At 38.1% G+C, this 11,461-nt stretch overlaps 2 protein-coding genes across 2 annotated transcripts in view; both read left to right on the top strand.

Annotated features, from left to right (window-relative positions):
• The window catches only part of LOC107710716 (alpha-ketoglutarate-dependent dioxygenase alkB homolog 4-like), a 5,801-nt gene extending 5,226 nt beyond the window's left edge, over nucleotides 1-575 (top strand). Inside the window, exon 3 of the mRNA XM_016515549.1 lies at nucleotides 14-575. Within this exon, the coding sequence (XP_016371035.1) occupies nucleotides 14-526 (513 nt within the window). The 3' untranslated portion in view covers nucleotides 527-575. The remainder of the gene's footprint in view (nucleotides 1-13) is intronic.
• Nucleotides 576-1,279: 704 nt separating this feature from the next.
• On the top strand, nucleotides 1,280-10,866 carry LOC107710709 (leucine-rich repeat and WD repeat-containing protein 1-like). The gene is made up of 13 exons (XM_016515543.1): nucleotides 1,280-1,446; nucleotides 2,029-2,110; nucleotides 2,261-2,495; nucleotides 2,635-2,754; nucleotides 2,858-3,004; nucleotides 3,770-3,865; nucleotides 5,397-5,604; nucleotides 5,689-5,761; nucleotides 5,889-6,029; nucleotides 6,122-6,225; nucleotides 6,871-7,029; nucleotides 10,035-10,144; nucleotides 10,491-10,866. Exons 1-13 carry the CDS (start codon nucleotides 1,305-1,307, stop codon nucleotides 10,638-10,640), a joined length of 1,767 nt encoding a protein of 588 aa, XP_016371029.1. The 5' UTR covers nucleotides 1,280-1,304; the 3' UTR covers nucleotides 10,641-10,866.
• The last annotated feature ends 595 nt before the right edge of the window (nucleotides 10,867-11,461 follow it).

Genomic DNA, 11,461 nt, shown 5'->3' on the forward strand with positions numbered 1-11,461 from the left:
TATATATCCACAGGACTTTGGGCCAAAGGTGAACTTCAAGAAACGTGTTTGTGTAGGAAACTTCACTGGCCTGCCTGCTATGAGCCGTCACCTGGTGGACAGGATGTCAAAGGCACCTCAGTTGGCCTCCTTCAAACCAGTAGAGCAGTGCAATCTAGACTATGATCCCCTCAGAGGCTCTGCCATTGACCCTCACGATGATAGTTGGCTGTGGGGAGAGCACCTGGTCACCATTAACCTGCTCTCAGACACTGTCCTCACGATGAGTTTAGATCGAGGCTGGGGAGACATGGACGATGGGGAGGTGAGAGTAGCCGTGCATTCACCACGCAGATCACTGATTGTACTCTATGGCACGTCACCTCACCGGTGGAAACATGCCATCCACAGGAAAGACATTCACAGGCGCAGAGTGTGCAGCACCTTCCGGGAGCTGTCTGAGGAGTTTCTAAAGGAAGGAGAGCAGGAGAAACTGGGCTCAGAGTTGCTAGATATAGCACTGAGCTTTAAGGGTGTACCTCTATAAGCTGCCTTTGCTTTGATATGTGAATGTATGTACTGTTTTCTTTACAAACAACAGTAAACTGATTATTTTTAACTCTTAATAAATTAATATTCTTTTATTTTGTGTTGTTATTTTGTGTGAATGAATAAAGGATATTATATGAGCTGCAATAATATCGAACTAGTTTTTTTTTTCTTTAAATATACATCCATGATTTAATGATTCCCTTATATATTTAGAGCAAACAGAAATTGCTCTAAATATATATATTTAAAAAAAGCTATTTTAGGGGGTTGGTCGAAAACATGATTATGAAACCATGCCCTTCATAATTTAATCCAAGAGGTCTTATGATTCAGCAAAGATGCCATTATTTGTGAGCCTTTTACATTAAAACATTAAATGTATAACTTTTTAAAATATTTTTGATTTGGTATCAGTGGTTCTCAACCCTTGTGGCTCCTGTATTAAAAGGCCCTCATATCTAAGCTGATATGTACCTCTGCTTCTTCTGCTGTAATAAAAACAAAAACTCAAAATATGATGTCATGTCGTATGATGGCACATCTTAATTTTTAAGCTTTTTAATTTAGATTATATTAATATAATTACATTAAATAACTTAAGACTTATTGGGGCCCCTTGGAAATTTGCCCACTGGTTGAGAACCACTGGTTTATATTTATAAGTGTGCTTGTTTTTTTCTTCCCCCAGTAACTGCCATAGATATGAATATAAATATCTATGGTAGCTGCATCCTCAAATTTTCTGACTACAGTGCCACACTCAATATGGCGGAATGGTGACGCCAAAACCAAACTTTACGTCAAAGACGGTCAAAGTTCATTTGTATTTTCCCGGGAAAACGATCTGCCGTTCTAATCCACGTGACTGCGAGTACTATATATTTAAAGATCTCTTGCTCCGCATGTACATTAGAGGTAAGCTGTGTAAATCGATTTAAACCCAATACATTTGTCTGTAAAACTTTCATTTAAGAAACCTAAGTGCAACCGCACAATGAACATGCAGTTACGAATTTAGCAGTCAATTGTTGTAAGCACTTAATAAATACGTTTCGTTATAAAGAAAATATGCACAACATTTAAATATCTTCGTCGTTGTGCTTTCAAAATTGCTTTTAGCGTCATTTTACTAATTTACTTTTACTTTTTTTCTTTACTTTTAATTTGAGTTTTTAATAAGTTATAATAATTGGTTTCGGCATTATAACCACGCATTTTCTTTGTTTACTTGGCCCTTTCCCGTATTAACAGGATGCAAATTATGTTTCTCTCTAGTCTCTACAAAAGTTTCACGGCGATCTCCTGTGTTCAGAGCCCCCATAGGGCGTGAATAGGCCACTTGTCCTGTATCATTACATAACAATACCAGATACATTGTGGTTCTGACACCTAAACATCCAATAGCAAGAGTTTTACTACGTCTCTGAAACCTGTTATCAATACAGCCCACCTTTATAAGGTCTGATTAGACACAATACTCACATTTTCACTGTGCAGCCATGGAGAAGATAACAGAGCAGATACTACTGGAGAAGAGCTCTCCAAAGACAAACAGATTGGAACAGATCAAGATCCTCAAGTAAGAAAGTCATTTTTGTGTTTCCTGGGCACACAGTGGTGTGTTATGGTTTTAAAGAATAGAAAAGGCTATTGTAATGGCCTTATGTTAAAAACTGAATTGTTTAAAAATATTGCTCTGATGTAATCATGTCATCTCTGTTCTGCACAGTCTCTCACGTATGGGTCTGAAGGGCGAGGATCTGCCTGTGCCTCTGCTATCGAAACTGTGTAGTCTGGAGCAGTTGGATTTGTCTGGGAACATGCTGCAGGAGATTCCCAAAGGCCTCTGTCTGCCCTCCCTGAAGATCCTTAACTGCTCAAACAATGATATGGAGGATGTAGTGTCACTGGAAGCCCTGAGAAACGTAGAGGAACTTCGACTAGAGGACAACCTCTACCTCACAGTGAGAATCATGCTCTGAAATTCAATCCTCACGTTTTAATCACAGTTTTTTTTTAATCAATAGCATCTTTAGTGGCATTTTAGACACTGTGGGTCTTGTTGTGTCTATGAATTGTTTTATGTTTTTGTTTGTTTTTTAGGTCAATGATGAACACAAAGTGATCTTCCTGTTACCTAAACTGAGGATATTCAATGGGAAGGATATCAGCTCTACGGCCCATCATATTCGCCATGGCAGCACCGAGATCCTCAGGAAGAGGGTGAGAACTGACTCTTCCACTTGTCACTTTCAACCATTGACCACAGCGAAAACAGTTTGTCTGTGCGATGTGTCTTAAATATGCTTTTTTTGGTAACTTTTAGGTGATTGGTGTGTGGGAACGAAGCTTCAGTCTCCCTGATCCCATTACAGCACAAAGTCTGGCTGCTGTAGAGAAGCGATTTGTTCATGCTGCCTGCACCCAAATCAAATATGGTCCAAATTCCTTGAGTGAATACACAAAGTGGAGGGTGGGTACTCTAGTGTGAATATTGTGTTTAGTGGTCCTGACATAGATTTTGAATTCATAGAGACTTCACTCGGATGGTCATATGTCCTCTTTTTCCCCAGACATGTCCTGGCCCAGTTTCTAAATCGCCTAATTGCCTAATGGGTTTTAGCTTTATTTTCCTATTGTGGGGAAGTTGTGGCCTAATGGTTAGAGAGTCGGACTCGTACCGGCAGGGTACAGCGCTCTCTCCCACCTTCAATACCACGACTGAGGCGCGCCCTTGAGCAAGGCACCGAACCCCCAACTGATCCCCAGGCGCTGCAGCAAAAAATGGCTGCCCACTGCTCCGGTTGTGTGTTCGCGGTGTGTGTGTGTTCACTGCTGTGTGTGTGCACTTTGGATGGGATAAATTGCAGAGCACTAATTCCGAGTATGGGTCACCATACTTGGCCACATGTCACGTCACTTTCACTTTCACTATTGACATGCTCTCTACAATTCTCATACTATATATGTATATGTGTTTGCATTCCTTTGAGCGTTCTCTGTAGATCCCATCTTGGACGCCACGATTGATGTACAATGCCAGCACACTTTTGGTCAAACTACTACTGAACTACTACAGCAAGTTTGAAAACAAAGTCAAAACCCTGACATTTTAGGCAGTTTAGAAATCCTGGTCAGCACATGTCCAGGAAAGACGTATGAAAAAGATGTATGGTCACCTTACTTAAATTTGGTTGCATTTCACCTCATTCCGTTTATGCTTCTTTTTTTTTTTTAGGTTGAAATGATTGCAAAGGAATATTTGAAGTCACTGACATGCAGTGATGAAGAAGGAGGCAAAATCACAGACACAACTCCAACAAAAGAAAATGAGGTAAAGCCATCGGCGTCATTTTGTTGAGTGTCATATTTGATACATCAGGCTTGTGTGGTTCATTATAGTATGATTATAGGAGAATTTGGAGCTTTAAACACTTATTTTGTTCAGTGGCCCAAATTGAGCAAAAATGTATATTCTGGTGCAGTTTCTGATATGTATTATGTCCAAAAAGCATGATAAAATTCTGATATCTTGTAATGTAAATCAATGTGATCTTTATAAGAACACAGCAGATTACTTGCATAAAATGCATATAAATATCAGTTGTTACTCTAAATGTCCCAGTAATGTCTGAGTAAGAATATTTAAATGTTTTATGATCAAAGCTTATTGTGGGGGCAAAACATAAAATGCATTGAAATACAATAATGATTGACGGATGTACAAATAAACATTCCTCAAAACCCTGATGTATCATATTAAATACTCGTATATTTTAACTTTTTATTTTCTAAAATATTGTGTAATCAAGTAAACCTAAGTTGCTTCAGTCCAGTAAGTGTTCATCTTGAAATATTACTCATTTTATTTTTACAACAATAAAACAGCAGGCAAAAAAAATAGACAAAGTCTACTATTTACAAATGGAGAAACAAATAACAAGTAAATCAACTTTGCATAAATGTAATCATTTGTTTTAAACTACAGTTTAAAATGAAGGTTGAGGTGTTGTTTATTAGGCTAAGGAGTAGAGACAACTAATTTACTGGAATAGTTATACATTTTCAGTAAAATAACAAACAAAACAGCAAATACGTAACATTAGAGTCCGTTAAGAATGGCATGTTAGCAGAGTTATTAATATTGTTACAGTACGGAGCCCTGCACATGGTATGAGGGTAAAAAATATATCATGGCCGCGAATTAAGAATTCGTTCCCTCGTATTGGTAAATTGGGGCCACGTTGTAGAAGTTTGTTCACTCGTTTTAATTAAATCAAAACAAGGGAACAAATTAGTTTAACATGGCCATGTTTTACTAAAAAAGAAAAACAGACAGGTAATTATGGGAACAAATTCTTAATACATGGCTGCGATTTAACTAAAATGAGGGGAAAAATTCTCAGTTCGTGGCCATGATGAATATATTTTTGTCCGCATGTGATGTGTGGAGCTCCACAAAATGGCAGTTTTGTGTGCAATTCTTGAAACAGTGGATTTGACGTAACAAAACTATCAGATAAAAAAAAATCTTCTTTGTCGTTAAAAATATAGGTAAAACTGATTATTGGTCGATTTAATATTACTGGAAGTAATATTAAATTCTTTTTTTAAAACATGATTTTTCTAAGATGAACTGGGTGGCACCACAACAGCTAAAATGATTGCATAGTGCCTACTTTTCCAAATACTATTGAAAAAGACAATGTGTATGTAGAGAGATTCCATTCAGTATGTGTTCCATTATGAACATAGCTACTGATGCTGAAGAATCCAGTAGCCTGTTCTGTTAAAAGCAAACGGGCTGCATTTGACTGGCATCCAGTGGCTGTAAATGTAATGTTGCATCCACTGTTGTCTTGCAGGAGTTCTTCTCATTAGCATGGTCCACGGTGCTGATGTCCAGGACAGGTGGCTCTGCCCGTCCCTGCAATATCCTGGCAGCTGGGGGTAAGAGGGGTCTGGTGAAGCTTATCCACCCCAGAGTCAACCTGGCATTTGGAGAGTTTCGTGCCAGTCGACGTGCCATTTCCATTATGCGCTTCAGTCCACGCAACGCTAGCTTTCTCTTCAGTGAGTTAAGCAATCAGTGAACACAATGAGACTTTAGTTGAGCTATATAGATGTAACTAAAAATCACTTTATTTCTGTTTACAGCTGGGACATATGAAAATAAGATCTTTTTGTGGGATATTGGTGGACTGGATCGTGATTACAACTTCAAAATCAGGTTGTTTATTTATTGTTCAGGATCTTTTAATACTTCATTTAGAATGATAGAATGTGCTGCATTTTTGTTCAGAAGCATTTGCATTCTTACAAACCTTTGCATTACACTTGTATTTCTTTTTTTACAGTAAGCTGCTAGTCCTGGAGACTTGCTCCACTCCTCTGCATCTCTCTCTGCTCCCCACGTCTCCAGACGCGCACCTCCTCTCGGGCTGTGATGACGGGCTGTATATCTTTGACATCCAGCTCAGCAAAAACACACAGAAAAGGTTTGAGTTCTCCATCAGTTCAGAAATGATCATCATCCCTCTGCTGATTAATCTGTGTGTGTTACTTTAATGTAATTTACATGGCTTTTCAGAAATGAGGAGATGGAGATTGTGTTTCCAGTTTACAAGAAAAAGGACAAGAAAAACACCTACCGGACTATTGATGGACTGAGCTTCCTCTCAGATGATATAGTGGGTGAGTAAACAGTAAGAAAAATTTAGGACTAGTTGACCAAATAATATATTTAATATATAACCTATGTTTTCTATTTAAAGGAACACTCCACTATTTTTGAAAATAGGCTAATTTTCCAACTCCCCTAGAGTTAAACAGTTGAGTTTTACCGTTTTCAAATCCATTCAGCCGATCTCCGGGTCTGGTGGTAGCACTTTTAGCTTAGCTTAGCATAGATCATTGAATCTGATTAGACCGTTAGCATCTCACTCAAAAATGACCAAAGAGTTTCTATATTTTTCCTATTTAAAACTTGACTCTTCTGTAGTTACATCGTGTACTGTAGGAAAATGAAAAGTTGCGATTTTCTGATATTTTTTGATATTACACAGCGCCTGAAAATAGTCCCAGCTAGGTAACTTCCTACTATGTATATAGTAATAATAATATTATTAACAATAATAACATTATTTTAAAAGTATGTAAAAATGTTTGTACTAATAATTTCTTCAGGGTCGTCTTTTTTGGTAGTTTTGCATGTAAATTTTCCATTTAAAATTGTGCCTAGTATACTCTATGAAATTTACTTTTAACGCATTCTGGCCTTTGTTCTGTCTGATATTGAAGGCCTAGTTGAATAATGATGGTTGTCATTTTTCCTCCCAGCATCCAAGAGCCACATGCAGGGCTCGATCTACCTGTGGAGCTGGAGGGCCACACGGGCTTCTTGGAATGGCAGAAAGAAAGAGGTGCCAGCTGTTGTGCTGGCTGAGCTGCAGTGGTCCAGCACGGACGTCCCATACCTGTCTCTAGGCACCTGTCCAGGTATTCATGATGGCACATATGGTCACCCTATGCAATGCTCAATATGGCCGCTCTATCGAAGGAAGCCCCGCATTTTGAGTAAAAGAGCCAATCAATAATCGGTAAAGTCAGCGCGTCACTGCAGCTGCCGTTAGAAGTCCTATGTGTATTAAATGTCATAAGGTAGGGCTGCACGAAGTTTAATTAATTGAAGCAGAAATCATGATCACAATTAAAATACGATTGTATTTTAATTGTAATCATGATTTCTGCTTCAGTTAATTAAACATAATTTTTATCTTACATTGGTAAAATACTATACAAAGACTATAGAATACCCAACATGTGTCACTCGTATAGTTTTGAATGGGGAAGAATGCAACGCTAGGGTGACCATACGTGCAATTTTCCCAGGACGCGTCCTGGCCAGGATTTCTATATTGCCTAAAATATCTAGGTTTGGCTTTGTTTGCGTGTACAGACCGATCGGTGTATGACATCAAAGTACCATACAGACGGTTATGCTTTCGAAACGCTCTCGAGGAGCATAAGAAACAACATTTATGAGACAGTTGTTGTCAGATTTCATTGGTGATTTCAAATATGAAATTTAATCGTAAGCTTGGCGAACAGTTTTTGAAAATTTTGTTTCCCATTCAAATAATATATAGGAGCTGTACTTGCATGCCCGAGAGGCGTTACAAAGATGGCCGCCGAGTGAAATAACTTGTCTTAAAGGGATTTTGTTACAAGCCTCCACAAGCTTTCAGGCTTGCAGTTGCCTGAGTTTAGGTTCCCCAATCAGATCTTTTCTTTTAATTTATATTCACGATTGTCGTTTTAGAACACCAGCTTCTGTTGTTTATTTTACCTCATCTAGTTTCCTGATGTATTATATTTATTATATAAATGAACACTCTCTACATTATGAAAACTTGTAAAACAAAAAGCTCTGTCAATAGCTAAACCAGTGAAATTCCTAATATTAAGGCCTGGGACACACTAGACGATTTTCAAATCTTAACCGATTTTAAAACCATGGGAGACCACAGACATGATGACAGTTTCAACCGATTTTTAGCGTTATGATCCTCTGAATGCGCACACTAGATGGTTCGGCCAGACCGCGTGACGATCGTAGGAACGATTTCACAGTGACACGAGATCTCATGGAGACTCGCGAGATAAAACGTAACTAGAGAAGAAAAACACATTGAGGACAATCGACATCGTCAGCTGGGTCTCCTGGCACGCATTCTGATGTACAATGGAAAACAAAACCGAAAAAAAGAATATGGTGATGTTATTTCTCAGTACTCTACTTTAGTGGCATGTTTGTGGCTGCCAAGTTTCAGCTATAGAAGCACGCAACATCCGGTAGGTGACGCTTGCTCACTCTCATTGGCTATTGCAGGTATCACGTCAAAGGCAGCCTGATCAAGAGCCGTAAATATCAAAATAGGCTTGTTTGAGATGCGCCTCGCATCGCCTCGCCTGAAATGTAGGCTAGAGTAGGCGGCTGCAGTGAGGGGAGGAGTGAAATAAGCGCAGTCAAGAAGGACAGTTCTAACCTCTCGAAGTGAACAGAGACCTACGAGATCAAAGGCGGATACTGCGTTATTCTCACTCACATGCTGTGTTGCTAATTAACATGATATAATTTCAGTTCTGTTGCCTTTATATAAAAATAAATATGATGAACAAGACACTCAAAGTGCTTGCTATTTAATTCCATACGAAAGGCGTATTTATCATTCATTTTTACTTTGATACAAACATGTATTTTAGATTTTTATAGAAATATGACAACAATCGCATAACTCACACAGAGATCGCACTGTCATAGTGTTTGGGAACATTCATGCATAATTTAAATACATAATCGCATGGAACCAGATAAAAAAATTTAAACATTTTAGAAGAAAACGCAGCATCACGGTTGTCTGAACCAATGAGCATTGAGTTGTGTCGTCAGTCAGTCGTTTCCCATCATGCTTTTGATCAGCGCAGTCGGTGGAGAGCAACTGCGCTCGACTGCACTATCCTACACAGCCGCCTCACCTTCGTGAGAGTTTTTTGGCACACGTCAGCATGACATCAGAGCAAGTCGGACGTAACTCGGACACTTTTCTAACCGGCATGCATCTCGCGGTGATCACCGGTGATCGGTTCTGCGCAGATTTTGCTCATCTCAAACAAGCCTACTATCAGACACGCTCCGTCTCGATCAGGAGCAGTTAAATCATCGTAATGACACCACACAATAAAGGATTTTTTGGACAAAAAAAACGTTTGCGACAAGCCTCGAATCGGGCCACGGTCCCCCGCCAATCGTTCAATTTCAATTCAATTCAAGTTTATTTGTACAGCGCTTTTCACGATACAAATTGTTGCAAAGCAACTCTACAGAGGGTTCAGGGTTCTGAAAATCAGCCTTAAAATCTTCAAGTGTGTGGCCAGCCTAAAAGCCTGTTCACACCACAGCTATAACAATAAAGGCACAGAGAAACGATATCTTTGGAATCACTTTCAGAACGATTTTTTTCCAGCTGATGAACGATAAAAACATTGACAGCTAATCAGAATCAATCCTGCTGTCACAAGCTCGAGAATTTAAAGCGGCAGACGAGTGTGCGCTTGGAATAAACAGACGATATCATCTGCTGGTGTGGACGCTAATATAGTTATCTTTATAGTTATCGTTCTTGGTGTGAACGGGCCTTAACTCATCAAATTCCACATTATGTTAACACTTTTTTTTTATTAAGCAAAACAATGTGATTACTGTTATTGTGCAGCCCTATCATATGGACAAATGTCAATGTAGAAAAAAAAAAACTTTTTTTTTTTATTTCTTTGTTAGTAAAAAATATGCAGACTCTTTCTAGACCGTGCTTATTAATAATGTACCAAATCACTAGTGAGATTTCTCTGCATTTATGCATATTCAAACAGCCCAGAAATATGACTTCAGATATGCAGAAAATCTCAAAGCAAAACTGATGCGTGATTGTTTTTTCTTGTAGGATATGGTTATGTGGTATGTGGGGATGAGCAAGGCAGGCTATGGATGTACCATATCACAGACACCATGATGGAAAAATTCAAGAGTGGAAAAACAATCTCAGCTACTGAGGTAAGTTCATCATTGCTGGGTCAGAGATACATACGGTATGTGTTAAATGTAAAATCTTGGATTGGGAATTAATGATAATCTTAAATGTGCCAAAAGGCATGTGTTCACAGTTTTGTTTTATTTATTTAACTTTTTTCTGTCATGCAGAAAAGATGATAATCCACTTCAAATAATCTGGCATTATCTCTCACTAAAATAATCCTATTAGCTACAGTATAGATGCATCCAATCCTTTTAGAAGGTATCCTATCTTTTCAGCATGTGAACTCCAGAGGAGTGGTTGCTGTTGATGTTTGAATACAGAGCTCCTGGATCTCATTGTCCTCTTTTGCTCATGTTATTTCAGGTGCTGGAGTGGCCATCACCGGTTAGAGCTGGAATGGGTGCATTAGAGGGGCCATCTATTAACGGCATTGCCATGGATCCTGATCTACATTACTTGGTTGCCCTTACTGACAAGAACATGGCTGTGGTTTGGAAGAGAGAGAGTCGATGAGCACAAAGAAATGTTCAGTTGCTGGTAGTATTTCTCCTTATTGCTTTCGCATTTCTAGACTGAATTTGAATTGAGATCATGGTTCTGTGAGGAGAGAAGTTAAAAAGGAAATCAATCAGCGTACTTCACCTATTTTAAAGACTTATTGTCTCAAAGAGAAACTAATGTAAAAACCAAAAACTAATGTAGCCATCATGTAAATTTGTTCCTATTACACTTTGACTAGTTTTAGTAGGCAATTGTTATTGTATTCTCTTTCATAATTTTAAGTCTTTCAGTGTTCTTTTTTTCTCCTTGTTTTAGTTTTTTAAACATTGTCTTCAAAATATATTTCAGAGATTGTCAAGAAATAATGACAAAATATGTTTTTGTTTTAATAAGAGAAATGGTGTTATACACCATTTTCTTATTTAAATGATTCTCATTCATGACTCACTCTTAGTTGTAAATGTAAGTGTCAAAAAATAACAAACCAAATAATATTGTGATCCTGTATGTATGTGCCTGGTTTCATTTGTTATCCCGTTTTTGTAAATTTAGTGCAGTTTTTAGTAGTTTGGTGCATTAAGATTTGTTTGCTACAAACATGTTTAACATATAGATAAGACTCCTAGTGAAAAAAAATGTACTAAAATGTATTTGAAATACATTTGTTTTGTGCCAAGTATACTACAAATACTTTTATGTGCTTTATAAAAAATACCCTGCAATTGTATTTTTGGTATAATAAACTGGTATACATAAAGTCTGCTAAATTGGAACAACTAATTTTGTGCTTAATGCAATGTAATTGTGCGGAAGTAGTGCTGAGGTCCAACTAA

This window comes from Sinocyclocheilus rhinocerous, unplaced genomic scaffold (genome assembly GCF_001515625.1).
Source record: "Sinocyclocheilus rhinocerous isolate Xijiao unplaced genomic scaffold, SAMN03320098_v1.1 scaffold597, whole genome shotgun sequence".
Classification (NCBI taxonomy): Eukaryota; Metazoa; Chordata; class Actinopteri; order Cypriniformes; family Cyprinidae; genus Sinocyclocheilus; species Sinocyclocheilus rhinocerous.